Source organism: Motacilla alba, chromosome 7 (genome assembly GCF_015832195.1).
Source record: "Motacilla alba alba isolate MOTALB_02 chromosome 7, Motacilla_alba_V1.0_pri, whole genome shotgun sequence".
Classification (NCBI taxonomy): Eukaryota; Metazoa; Chordata; class Aves; order Passeriformes; family Motacillidae; genus Motacilla; species Motacilla alba.
Genome location: NC_052022.1, coordinates 159,451 through 174,134, shown reverse-complemented (window position 1 = coordinate 174,134; position 14,684 = coordinate 159,451). Strand labels below are relative to the sequence as shown.

Here is a 14,684-nt window from a genome sequence, read left to right as displayed (position 1 = left end):
TTCAAAATGCGAAGCCCAGACAGTTCTGTATTGGCTTGGAGCACAACAGCAGAAATCAGCATGAAAAGGAGGGCATGAAAACAACAATCCATTATATAACTGAAGCTATTGCTTCTCATATAAAAAAAAAATTGTCATCACTTTCTAAGACCAACAAACAGGAATATGTGAAGTAGATCTGGATAAAAATTACATTATTCTCTGAAGTGCAAATATATTGTCAACTATTACTATTAACTGCCTTTTGGGTGACTTCTACTTAGTGCCACCAGACTAAACTAACAGTTCAGGTGTCATGAATCGGAGCATTATTCATACTTTCACAAAACAAGAGTAGATACTCATCTCAATTAATATTAACTTGGAGCATTGAAATTTATGTTTAATATACCAACTCATAACACCCAGTGATCACATTTGTAGTAGAAAAAAGAGTCATGATCTCTCACCTTTGTCAGCTTTTCAATCTGCTTCTCTAATTCTTCAACACTTGCTGTCTGATCCCCATCATCCTATAATCACCAAATATACTGTCATATCACCTTTATTTCAGGATAAAATCATACTACTATGCCTTATCATTATTACAGGAAAAAGATGTAACAGAAAATGAGACGAAAATACTAAAGAGAAAAAATAAGTTCAAATTGTGTGCCTGTGCAAAATATTTCACTAGCAACAACACAACTGAAAAGAGGATATACTTTGAATCTTGAACACAACACTACAGAATTTAATCTGAGTTTCTATGAAGCTTTTTAGATAGTCAAAATAATTTTAAGTGTTTCTTATGCATGAAATAATGCATCTCTTAAAATCCTATCAGTAAGTCTTTGGTCAGTCCACATTTGCATTTTATTTCAACGTCTACATGAAATTGTAGAGCTACTTTAAATTATAACTCTGCTATAAAAGTTACAGCATCAATCCTGCTGATTTTTTAAGGGGAATGAATTCATGATTAAGTCTGCAGTTGCCTCCTTCTTGCCTGTTTAGAGTCTTTTCCATGATGAGAGCTTTAATTTAGTTGAAGAAAACCTTTGGAGATAGTAGTAAGTTTCCAAAAGAATATGGTCAAAATCATTTCCACCCTAAGATACAAGTCTTGTATTTCTTGACTTCGTAAAAGTGTACCAGAGTAAAGCTGCCTGAAATACTACATAGACTACAAATGCAATGGAATTTCTGGTAGATCAGAAAATTAATTTCTGTACTGTTACTGGAATTTGTCTATGAAACGCCCAGTGCACCAACACAGGAGATTGTACAAGATGGAAAAGGATTAAGGGATCAACTTGAGATTAGATATCTAAATATTACTCTGTTTAAAATTCTGAATTATTTTTAAGAACTTTGGGCTGTTCCTCTAAGGCATTTTCTTAAATTCATACAAATTGTAGTACTTGAAATAAATGCACAATAACAGCACAAAGGGCTATTCCTACACTACAAATTAGCTGGGTTTCTAATTAAGGGTGTATGCAAACGTCTGAGTTCACATATGCTGGATACATGCATTGTTCAAGCAGTCTTAAAAATCTTCGAACCTTGCATGAATGGATCATTTTCTGGCAAACAGAAAACACCCAGTGCAGCATCAAGTGCTTTAAAACGTATTATTTTCTATTGCTTGTGTCTTGTATCAGGTTCCATCCACTGGAAGCCTGTGCATTTCCATTAAAAACTAGCTCAACAAGGTAAAAATCTTTCATTGATACTTCCTGTACTGTATCCGACACTGACAAACAAAATTTATCATTGTGATCAAATAAAATCAGGCAGAGATCACGTGGGGGAAGTTGTGAAAAAAATGCACAAGATCACTCAAGCTTCAAAACAGAGAATGTTAAATGTAATGGCATTGTTTTTTAGTTAACAAAATAGAAATTAATAAAAATTTAAAAACATTGGACGTAAGTTATTCTTCCCTCCTTTTTATGGCAACATTTTTGGGTAACAGTGCCATATTATGGAAAAACAGAAGGAAAACAAGTTTTAGCTTACTTGCAAATAAAGTTTCACTATACTGACAATTCCCCACCTCATCCTCACAAACTTCTGCCTTTTTTCCTTTTTTATCATCTTTGTCCTCTTCATCCTCATCATCCTCATCTGCCTGCTCATCGCTGTCGTCATCATCGTCGTCGTCGTAGTCACTGTCCCCTCCCTTCCGCCGGCGCTTGCGCCCGGGTGCGGGCGTCTCCAGGGAATGGAGCTCCTCGCCTCCGTCCCCACTCCCCGCAGCATCTCTTTTACCAGTTTTCTTGGCATGAATGATTCTAAGCCTTGGAACAGATGAGAAAGGGAGAAATGATGGATTATGGCTGTAGCATAAACATACCTCTCTTCCTATGAGACTGAAAGAAAATCATACATTTCAGATTTGAATTAGAGCTTCTGATCTATCATGACACTGTATTTTCTCAATATTTATTGTCACTAGTTAACAAGAAAAACTGATGTGATAAAACCCTTAGTACTCGTGGTTCCGTTCTGAATAGACTTTGCTTCTCCCAAGTCAATTTTACGGTGTAACTGTTCAGAAGAAATGAAACACAGGAGGGATTTTGAGAAGTCAGGAAAGACAATACAGAAGAAAGAACCATTTCAACTTCTTTATCTTTTATTCAATACATTTAAGAACATGATGATTAAATACCTGTGTCTGAGCCAGAGAGGAAAAGGAAAAATCCTCACTTGGAAGTATGAAATTATATACATTGCATGGCAACAGCAGCTGGGTTTTTTCGGTCAGGTTTTTGTTTTGTTTTGTTTTGTTGTTGGTTTTTTGGTTTTGGTGGATTTTTTTTGGGGTTTTTTGTTGGGTTTTTTTTTTTTTAGATTTTTATGAACTTTAAATATGACTTCAGTCCTTTAGCTGAGCTTTTTATTTTAAGATATACTTTTTTTCCTGGGGAATTTTAGTTTTCTCAACTACTAAAGATTACTCAAACTGTCATTTTTCCTTTTATGAAAGAAAAGGGAAACTTACATACCAGTTATTATGGTTGTAGTAGACCTCCTTCTTCTATAAAACCCCTATAAGACAAGATTCCACACAGCAAAAATTACAGTTCCACCTATCAGGGAGCTTGCAGGCAAACATGCTGAACCACAGGAGGTGTATATAGCCAGGCTGAACCAGTCACTTATCACGCAGACCAAAAACGCAACTGACTTAGAAGAGATTCATAAACGTGTAGAAAAGACAAAGATTTTTTAAAGAGATGACTGAAGAAGGTAGGATGGGAAAAGCAGAACGGTAACGACAAACACAATTACCAGGATGTAATTTTTCCTTGTCGTACTCCTCTCTCTTCCCATCCTACAGAACAATATTCCATACAGCAAGTGGCTACAAGTACAATGAGTGCTGCCCAAGTACTGGTTGCAGGGAATACTGCCAAATGGACCAGCCTTCTAAAACGCTGATAACCAGAGCCAGTTCTCAACAGCACAGACTGAAATGAAGGTGTCACTGTTCAACTGGGAGCAGCACTTCTTTTAGAAAAAGACTGTTAGCCAAGAAATCATCAAGGGGACTTGAAAACTGCTGGGCTTTGGTTTCTTGGTATGATTTTGTTATTGCTGTTGTTTTGGGTTGGGTTTTTATGCACTAGTTAATCCACTGGAGAATTCATAAAGTTTTATACAGTAATTTTTTTCCATATCAAGTGGATGTTTACCTGTTTTAGTGATTTAAAATATGTTTAAAAAAATCTCAGGTCCTTCAGTGAATTTGGAAGCAAGTAACATTTTCAGGTATGGTGCAAAAACCCTCAGTCTCACTGTGCATCAATATCACTCAGCTATTAAGTTTTTTAGAAAACTAATTTCCTTTTTACGAGGTTAACGTCAAGCCTCTTCACGTAGACTAGAAATTCCTGCCGATACACAGGAATTAACTACCAAAATCCAGGTAATGACTGGATTGCCTGCTGCAGTGCTGGACGATTTTAGAGACAATTTACATACACTAAGATAATCTTGAAGACAACTCAGTAATAAAGTTGGCAAGTGAATGTTCCTTAACCTGCCAACACCTCTTTCATATACCTAAAGGAAATCAGAAGAAACAAAAAAGGCTACTTTTGCTGAAAGCAAAAATAAAGATGTAATGCTGTCAAGCACTAAAGGAAGCTTGCACGATACTGCAAATTATCAAGCATGCAAATGAACCAAAGATGCTCTTCTTTGACAGCACCACAAGCAGAAGAAGGCAGCAGTCCCTACTCAAAGCAGGGCAGAGGCAGAGGCAGAAACCAATGCCAGCATAACTTTAAAAATGTACAGTTATTTCAAGAAGCAGCATGATTTTTCTGTTGCTACCTAGACATATGGCTCACTGAGAGAAGAAAACCCTCACTTGTGAAACTGTTCTGTCTTTCTCACGTTCAGGTATGGACCAAATCTGCATCTGCAACTGCTGAGAGAATCATAAAGTCTACTGACCTATAAAAAGAGTGGGTGGCCCAACAGAGAACCAGATGATTGACTTAAGCTTGCTCTAATCTGACCTGTAATGCTCACTAGATCACAGAAGGAAAATTCACCTTCTGACTTAGTGCTCATGCCTACCTTGCTTCTCAAAAAATTAAAGTTTGGTAAATCAGCATTAGCATCTCCTACCTAAACTCAGGGTGTAATTTCTCCCCTTAGTGACACTGCTTTTCATATACCATCATCATTTAGAGTTGAAATGGTTTCATTCAACAGAAATTAACTTACACAAAGCATACCACAACACTGGCACGTGAAAAGAACACTGCTGCAGTGAAAAACTTAAGTCCTTTATAAAAACAAATTATTCTAATAACTGAATTATTAAACCTAATTATTATTACCTAATTCTTTAAGAGGCAGTATTTCATTTTTATTCTGTTTTATGTTGTTCTGGCTACAGAAGAGATGCCAAAGAGAAGACATGTAATAGAAAAGGAGATTCTGTGACTTTGATTATCTAGTTTAAAAAAAAAATCACAGAATCATCTCAGGTGAGAGTCTGACCACAGCTGTCACACAGAAAGCACAAAGAAAGATGACGTGCGCATACGAGATAGGTGCCTTTACAAAAAAAGGGATTAGTACCAAGGTTCACAGAAGGAATTAGATGCAACCTCTCATTGACGATCAGCTAAGCAGAAACAGTCCAGGCAGTTCAGAACTCAAATTTCCAACCATCTATATTACACTTATTAAGATCCTTGAGGGAAGGAGGAGAAAAGGAGGGAAGAGTGGGGAAAGAGGTGAGAGGGAAAGTACCCCTTAAAACAAAATACAATGATTCTGTTTTCCAGCCTGGGATTTTACTGTTGCTTATTTGCATCTGTCAAGCACAGGCTTTTGCATTTATTTTTGCCCTCCTCCCCAGCTGAGAAGCTTATGTCCTTAAAAAATGAGACTGTAAGCACAAAAAAAATCCTTCATCAAACACATGTGATGTAAATAGAATCTTTTCTCATCCCCCTTGGATATACTTGTAGCCAACCTGGACACAGTGGTTTGAAGATTAACAACAGCAAACACTGGCCAACCAGGCTGAGATTAAATAAATCCATTCCTCAGCCGCTCTCATTCATCTCCTACACATTTCCCGCAGGAGGGGCACGTGCTGAGTGGCACATAAAGGTCTGTAGGCATGTGAAAAAAGGTCACAGCTCTTGATCACACAGTGAGTACTCAACTAACCAGTTACTGCCATGCAAAACGCTTTGGGACTGGGATGCTTAAAAATTAGACCAAGATGTGGATGGATGGGAAAGATAACATGTAAGAACGAAGTCTGGAAGTGGAAAAAAATAGCAAAAAGATGACTGAAGTGTACAGATTTCATTTCAGAGAAGCCCCAGACCAATTTTAAGGGTTTATGGAAAACACAATTGACATAATAAAGAAGAAAATATTGTTTAAAATAAGAACGCTCTTCTAGAACCTTTTTGGAATTCATCAGAAAAAGTGGAAAACTCGAAAATTTTGACTCAAAGATTGAGAGAGGTGAATCAAGCTCATTGAATTCAAAGAAGCAGAAGAGCAACATTTCTGAGCTCTGCTGCAATACTTGCACTCAAAAATACGGAGAGCACTACTCGAACCTGAAATCCACACATGAGGGAGAAAAACCCAAGAAATGGAAAAAATATTGTAGCAAGGAGGATGAGCTTGGGACTTCAGAGTATGATGCTCACTACTTGACAGGGAAGAAATGAAAGATTATAAGGAAAAGGGAAGATCCTACATCTACAAGTACTTACAGTTTGATGGAGGGAGAGAAAGACTAAGCAGGCCCTAAGAAGACAAGGACAGGGAAGGGTCCCATGTTGCTAATGGTAAGTTGGCTACATCAGAACCTCATAAACACTTCTTAAACCATATCCCATAGAGGGGACACAGATGAAGACAGGAGAAAAGTAACTGGGTTATCCTGAAGGTTCAAATACATTAACTCTGTGCAGACTGGGACTTGTAGTATTAGTAGAGAATGCCTTTTTATTGGTCTAATTTTTTCCTCTACCTCCCTCTTGTCCTTCTTCTTTACTTCTTTCCTTCTTCCTTCTGAGATACATTAAAGGGAAAAAATGGAGACATAAGATTAGAAATGAAAGTACCTAAAGCAAGGACTAAGAAAGGATTTACCATTCCTAGCAAGAGGTAAAGATGACAAAGAAAAGAAAAAGCAAAGTCTGGCTATGCGTTTTTACCCCCTGTGATTCATTAACTTTATGCCGTCCAGCTTCGTGGTAGTTGGAGCCAGTATGGTTGCTGTATGGAATTTTGTCTTGTAGGATGGGAGAACAGTGAATATGAAACTGACAACCCTTGAGAAGTTCAAATTTCACCTTAAACAGAAATATAAGAAATATAAAAAATACCTCAAAGCTTGCATTCTACATATGAACCCTAGCTATAGGGAACAACGTGACATTGACAGATGAGAAACATTAAGATAACATAAATTAACAAAATTCAATTGACAATTGTTGTATGAAAACCACATTGTCTTAAAATGCCTTTCAGAATAAACACTGGAAATTATGGTAGGTCCAAATAAACTCTGACTGCCAATAGCAATTTTATGGCTCCTTTAATATTCCAGTTAAAAAGTTTTCTGTTTCCTCCAAAAATTATACAATTAGACTTGACTTTGCTCCAATTCTGAGTGACACTAACCCTCGGAATCTCATGCATCTTTAATAGACTGGAAAAGACTGGTGTTGCAACATCCTAAACCCACACCTGTCTTAATTAAGCAGTTTGATTACTAATGTCTTGGTTAACCTGTAACTTCATCAGTTGATTTCGTGCTTAGAACCAATTCCCTATATAGCAGTGTATATGAACAAAGGCAAAAAAGCAAAATATTGTAATATTTAAGGAAATGAAACTTACTTCCGAAGTTTGCCTTCAACCATCCATTTATCTCTCCTTAAGTTTGACATATAATCAATGTTTTTATCGATTTCACTGTCAAAGATGAAAATAATCCATTAACTGTGAACTTACGTATCTTTTTTTCTGACAGACATTTATGTATAGACACTTTTCCCTCAAATAACTATCTTTTGAGAAATCCTTAAAATTCAGAATAAATAATTTTACAGATAGGAAATCACAATACTAGCAATGCCAGTGTAGCACACGGCTTTACTTATGTCAAGTCTTTATCCCCAATACCACCCCAGCTTTCTTTCCGCAAGTAGCATGGCATTCAACATTTCTTTTCATAGCTCTAGCTCAGTGTCAAGCCTCCAAATGTCTTTGCCACAAAGCATGTAGCCCTGTGATGAAAAAACAGCTACCACTAGGTACATCCAAAGTATTCTACCTAGGATCTCTGGGATCTACAATCCAACATTGACTTTTCGCTGCAGAAACTGAAGAACCAAAAAGAGGGCTTCGGTGCAGTCACCGTCTGCATGCCCATGTTCGAGACATCCCAGTCTCAGCAATTCAGCAGATTACAGTTGTTTCTATGATCAAAATATAGAAACTCAAGTTCTAAGTGATCATTTCTACAAACAGGACCTAACAGTCATCTGCAACAAGAGGAAGTTTCTTTCTACAATGAATTTGACTGATATACATGAACTTTCTTGAACAGTTGATGCACAGCACTTGCACTGCCCACTTCTGCTATTTTTCAGCTTTGGAAAACCTGAAGCATCTCTTCCATTCCTGCCTTACGCAACCCTGATTAACTTTCGCAGCACAGCATACCAAACCCAGCAGAATACACCAAGAAACAAAGCAGCACTCAATTAGGTGATGAAACACATTACCACAGACAGTCAGTCTGTGGAAGAACAGGCATCCCAGAAAATGGCATTTCCGAACTTTTTGTTGCACATTGGTGGATTTTGACAAGTTGTTGAACATAGGGGGGATTTAAAATTATGAAATGCTATACACTACTGACCACAAATGCAACATATACACCTTCTTGAATTACTATGATGATATATCAAGCTTGCCACCTCACCTTATGACCCTACTTAAAGAAACATCTTCAAAAACAAAAGGAAAAAAGGGAAAATAGTGTACTGCAGAAGCCTTGAACAACTCTTCTAAATTATTCCTTAGAATACCTAGTAAATTTCTTGGCAATCAACCTCATCTTTTATTCCTAAAATTGCTAGAGAAATTTTGGTTCAAGCTTTGAAAAGAAAATTACAGACCAAATATGGAAAAGTTATATTCTTCCATCATACCAACAGTACATAAAGTTAAGAAGCAGTAACTCAACCAATTTCAGCTGTCATTGTAAGAAGAACATAGTCCCCCTGTAAGAGAATCAGTGAATACACAGTGTTTCTGAACTACAACATTTTTTTATGATTTAATTTTCACACACCTGTTTAGGAAAAATCTTACCTTACTACACTTTTGCTGCATGCTAACTCATTGACCAGAAAAGCAAGTACTGATGCTTTCTGAGCTGGAGAATGTGCCTGAAAAGCTTTTGTCTTCAAGCTCTCTGTCAGCTCTGTTTGCCCACAATGAGCCTCCATGAAAATCTGCAGAATCTCAGACACATTATCTCGATTGATACCAACATTCAGTAAGTGTTCCCCAAGAATAGTTTTAGCCTAAAAAGAACAAAGACATTTCAAACAGTCATGTTTTAAAAACACCATTTTCCTTTGTAAGCTATATATTGTTTATAGAAAATGGTATGGGTTTGTTTGCATTTTTAGGTATATCAAACATGATTATTCTTTGAGACTATTCAAATGTAAATCTTAAATACAGTAACAAATTAGAATGTCTTCACCTCTAAATTTTTAAAAACAGAGATAATATTAGCAGTAATGAAATGGATTACATGTAAAAAGGCATGGTCCAACTGAAAATTGACGAATATTGCTGTGTACAATGATACTATGAAGAGCTCTAGAGTGGAAGAAAGCTGTATTGACTTGAAAAAGAAGGCCAGTAAGAAAAAGAGCGATGAATGAATTGGGGTTTTCATGCAGTGACCTATACAGCAGACCTTAGGGAAAGAAATAGCAAGATTCACTGAAAATATAACACGAGGATAAGAATGCAAAAGAATGGACGGAAAGGAGTTAAAAGACATGGCCACAGATATGACAGTGCTCTACAAAAGGTCCAAATAAAAATGGGACGTGTGTTTGTGTGAAGAGAAAATGCACAGAAATTTATCATGTCTGGAAAATGGGAAGGCTGATGGGACACAAAGTTTTGGAATAACATAAGAATCGTGACACTGAAGAAAAGAATTGGGAAAGACAAAGGAAATCCATAGGAGAGAGGTGTCAGAGGCGCGTTATGAAGAATGCATTTGTATATACAGGGTGCTTACTATGGATTTTTTCTTTTTACCTTGTATCCTGTACCAAGTCCAGGATCGCACACAGCCGCAGAGACAAGTTTCACAAGCAAGTCCTGTACTTCTCCCATGCTGTCCCCTATGTTGAGCAAACCCTCTTGAAGAACACTCAGGGAGGGAACATCTATGGTTACATCAAAGCCAAGAACTTTACCGAAGTTACGCAGGAACTGCACTACCATGAGACAATCTGAAAATGTGCTTCCATCAAGAACGAGGCCTGGGATGCGAGGCAGCTCTGGGAAAGGCTGGAAAGCAAAGAAAAAAGTGAAAGATTCAGTAGCATATTTCAAAAGAATTTTTTTTAATAACAGCTGGGAAAATTGATTTGACACTTCCTTCTGACCTACAGCATGACAATGCTGGAAGGTACAGGCAACCTTCCTTCCATGGGGTACCCTGCACCCCTTGTCCATTCAATGCTGAAACACGTTTAAATTTTCACAAATTGCAGGAGGCAAGAGATTAAGAAATACTTCCTTTTTGGCCAGGAGACACTGTAAGGATCTATTCTGAGCCAAATTACTATAAAAGGTGGTGTAAAATTATTTAGGGCAAAAAGGGAAGGGATTTCTCTGGAACAGACTTTGAACTCAACCTTCGTCAAGTCCTTACAGACAAAAACGAAGAAGTTGGAAGACTGGGAGAGCAATTCTTTTTGAGCAACAGCTTATAAGAGTTCTCCAGATGACTATATAGTGCCTGTGTACTGAGACATGATGCACATTCCTGGTGTAAAAATACCTCGAGTAAAGAATTTTTAAAAAGCAATCATGCTTTCAGGAAGCAGGCCTCTTTTAAACAAAAAGCTTTTAATTAACTAAACATACGCTACTGTGTAGTGTTCTAGTATCTTGTATTTGTATATATTTCAAATAGCTCTCTAATTATTACTTCAATTAAAACTTGAATGCTTTGAGAGTGGCTGCAAGAAGAAAGTTATCGACAGAATTATAAAACACACAAAGAAGAAGCAAGCAAGTTAGTCTATGTTGTTGTGATTACCTTCTGGTCTGCTAAGCACATATCTTCATTAGGTTTCTTTAGCTCCTTTGCCATTTCTAATTCCAATCTTCGCTGTTCCAGTTTACGTTCCTTATTTAATCTTTTTTCATCACGTTTCTCTTGCTTTAGCCGCTCTTTTTCCTTAGGAGAATTAAAAGGGAAAAAAATAAACCCCACATATTAAACTTACAAAGGAACAATTTAAGAATTTGAAAAGCACTAATTCTGTAACCTTAATAATCGCCACATCAGTTAAGGAATCTGCATTAAAGTAAAGGGAAGGGAAAAACTAGAACAAAATCACTGAATTTGTAAAGCAATCTAAGATTCACGTTTTTCTCTTCTGTCCACAGACACAGGAGACACAGGTTTCAAGTATGTTTGCAAAGAAAAACTCTTTAATGTACCATTTAAGAAAGATGACTGAGTGAAAATATGGCAAAGAATTGCCATGCAAGGCACCTGACTTTAAAGGCTCTGCTTACACCCCAGTATTGCTAATCTGCACCTGCTACAGCAGAGACCACTCAAGAAACCTCTCTGGACAATACATGGGTTAAAAAGTCCCATAATACATAAACTAGATATGAATGCCTTATAAAACACCACTGATCTTTTCAAACACAGGTAGCTTCTGGCCTTGAATTACCATACACTTTGCACGCAACCTAAAACTAAACACTTTGTCCTCTATGTCTTATATGCACAACAAGAACACAAGCATCATCAAGTGAGAAGCCAAGCATCTACTGTCTCTTCAACACCCTCCACAGCGGAGTCACACCAATACTGCACCAACTCTATGACTGTGAACCTAGAGCTCCCGTGGCCTTTCCCATCCCCGGTGCCAGGGTTTCTGCTGCCAATCCACTGTCCTGATGACACAAATGCCCACACACCTCTGTGCAACCAATATCGAGAGTAAAATGTATGGAATCTGCCACACATCAGCGCCACCTGTTCAGAGCACAGAACTGTGTGTGTGAACAAACACACGTATGTGTGTGTGCCTGCACTCAAGAACCTGATACAATACAAAACTGAAGATGCTGCAGGAGCTTTCCACCTGTGGACACAGAAGGGCTAAAGAACCAAGCCAAGATGCCTCCCATTACTCAGAACCACTCCCCACTATTCTGTTAGTTTGAGAGGTCACTCTAGTCTCTTCCATTTACCACCACCACATTTTGCAACAATGAGAGTACAGGCTAAGTCAGGGCTCAGCTGAATTTGTAGGTCAGTATTAACCACTGACTTCTCTGTAGAGTTCTGGCAGGCCCCATGACTTCCTATTCTTCCTTTTGATTCTACACCACTAGAGACACCTGTGGATAACCACTGTGAGTGCATAGACATCATGACTTCTGCTACTACAGTTTTTAGTGGATAGCAAGATCGAATTTCACATTACACACGAAGAACATATTTGGACCAGTAAATTTACACTGGCAGAAAAAAATGCATTGACATTCAGAACTACGCATCTGTCCACCTGCTTGCTGCTCTACAGCTGTGTAAGCACCCTCTGCACTGCCAACGCAGGCCCTCTTTATCTACACTGACTTCATAAGAGTCATCTTGTATGGAAAAATCACAACACTCTAAAGCAGCACTCAAAATCCCTAACTCGATGCCCTCTGATTTGCATTTTGAAAATGGTTTATTGCATTTTATCTTAGCCTATGTCCATGTCCCAAGGTCAACCAGCATTGCTTACAACTTCTTTTTGCCAATTCAAAACACTCTACAACAGAAGAAAACTAGAGATGCATATATGGATATTTATGTGGCCACACAGTAATTTACAGTTATGATTAAAACTGAAAACTTTAGCTGCACTACGTTTCAGAAATCTATTTAAACATTACTTCTACTGATTGAAATAAACACTGTTCTATGTCTATTAGAGTAAGAATATAATTAGAGCACTGGATCAGACTAAATGACCATTTGGCCTGGTATCCTGATTTTCAACAGTAGAATGGGTGCTTGGGGTATCATCTTCCTCTATTTCCTTGTAATGAAGTATTATTCAGTTTTTCTTGGGTTTGATCAGTCGCTTTTATTGAAATTTGCAAATACATCCTAGAGAGAAGTTTTAAAATTTTCTTAACAGCTACTTGCTATAATCATGGTTATCTTATTTCAATATCTTCATAATGTGCACTTAATATACAAAAGTTTCAGGATATGGACATAAAAAAAAAAGTCCCAGGATATAGAAATACATAAATGTAAAACAAAAAGTAAATTAGTAATTGTGGGGTTTTTGTATTTTACTTATGTTTCCTCTCCGAAACATCCAGAACTCTCAAAACTCGGCAATCTGTGCCAATGTTCAACCATCTCTCTCCAAGTAAAAAAGTTTTTTTAAGTTAGAACAGAACTTCCTGTATTTCAATTTGTGCCTAATGTTTCTTGTCCTACTGCTGCAATGTACACAAATCAAATTATATGTAACGTAAAAAGACATTGCTCTTCTACAGATGACTGCAGAACAAAACTATGAAAACCTTAAACTTTCAGAGTAAATACTCACTTCTGCTTTTTTACGTGCTTCCATGGCTTTCATAAGCATCATATGTTGTCTTCTCCGTTCTCGTTCCTATTGAAGCGGGTAATATTAGAACAAAACTAAACCACATTTTCAAATCCGTAAAAAAGCAGAGTAACAAATTTAGCATTAATAGACAAGTCACAGTAAATACTAAATATAGGACAAGAATGGCCAAGTCTGTGCATGTTTTAGTTCAGGTTTAGAAAGCAAATACAAGAACAATCAAAAGCAAAAAGGTAAAGCAATGAACATGGAGACAGTGTAAATAAGAAGCATACAGATTTACTTATGGTCAGTTGTGATGCTCCTTCATAAGCTGGCCGAACAAAAAGCATAATGGTTGGCTGGAACAGGTCAGTTACCTTACATCTGCTATGATGGCACTTGCAATTTACTTCTTCAATAGCCAATTCAGCAGAAATTTTAAACTGGTCTTTTTCAAACATTGCAAGTATTAACATTCTTCTAACCAAGCAACAAATGAACATTATTAATTTTATCAGCTCTAGATCAGTTTTAATCAAGCCAGTGGTGGTGCATATACATATGCAACAAAACTTGCATTTACTGATGCCTGTCCTTCAGTAAATTATGTCAGTAGCAGTATTCTACGGCACTAAGTACAGGGGATTTGCCTTCAGCTTAACAGCTGAAGAGCAAATCTTGGCCCCAGTAAAGGCTATAGGAATTTTATAATCTAATTTGGTGAGGCTAGGATTACATGCTAATATTTCATTGTATACTTATAACATTATGTATTTACCACCAACTGAAAGCTAATTTCCTCAGTATCTTACAAGGGGAAGACATTACCCTGATTTCTACAACAGGTTAATTCAAATTGTATTTAAAATGACTAGATTCATTCCCAGTGAATGGGACAAGGCTTGCAAAAATCATCCAAGTGACCATCCTAGTGATTTTGCATAAATCCCCGATTTTATATACTAGTCAAATTTTTACTGGGACATCAGTAACATAGATCCCTGGTTAAAAACTACATTTAGTTATTGCCACATTCAATTTATACACATGTTCAAGACATGTCTTTTTTTCCTTAACAGACAAGACAAGCAGATGTATGCAATGCACTGTGCTGTAAAGCCATGCAGCAGTATGTAATATGACAGCAGCCAGTGCTACATTTTATGCATTGCTATGACAACCATATCACAACCAAATCACAATGCGGTGTTAGATGTACAAAAATAAACATACCCATACCATATCTAGTCTATGCCTCTCCAACTCCTGGTAGAAAGAGTTGGCACAACA

At 37.2% G+C, this 14,684-nt stretch overlaps 1 protein-coding gene across 20 annotated transcripts in view; it reads right to left on the bottom strand.

Moving 5' to 3' along the window:
- Positions 1–14,684, bottom strand: part of BAZ2B (bromodomain adjacent to zinc finger domain 2B) — a 112,301-nt gene that overhangs the window by 13,958 nt on the left and 83,659 nt on the right. For 11 of the 20 annotated variants that reach the window (XM_038141947.1, XM_038141951.1, XM_038141950.1 and 8 more), the window contains 8 exons: positions 14,628–14,660; positions 13,392–13,457; positions 10,853–10,993; positions 9,841–10,095; positions 8,869–9,083; positions 7,387–7,461; positions 2,042–2,285; positions 450–512 (listed from right to left, as the gene is read on the bottom strand). In XM_038141947.1, coding sequence (XP_037997875.1) covers positions 450–512; positions 2,042–2,285; positions 7,387–7,461; positions 8,869–9,083; positions 9,841–10,095; positions 10,853–10,993; positions 13,392–13,457; positions 14,628–14,660 — 1,092 coding nt within the window. The remainder of the gene's footprint in view (positions 1–449; positions 513–2,041; positions 2,286–7,386; positions 7,462–8,868; positions 9,084–9,840; positions 10,096–10,852; positions 10,994–13,391; positions 13,458–14,627; positions 14,661–14,684) is intronic. The other 9 variants (XM_038141945.1, XM_038141946.1, XM_038141954.1 and 6 more) reach the window with 2 other exon arrangements.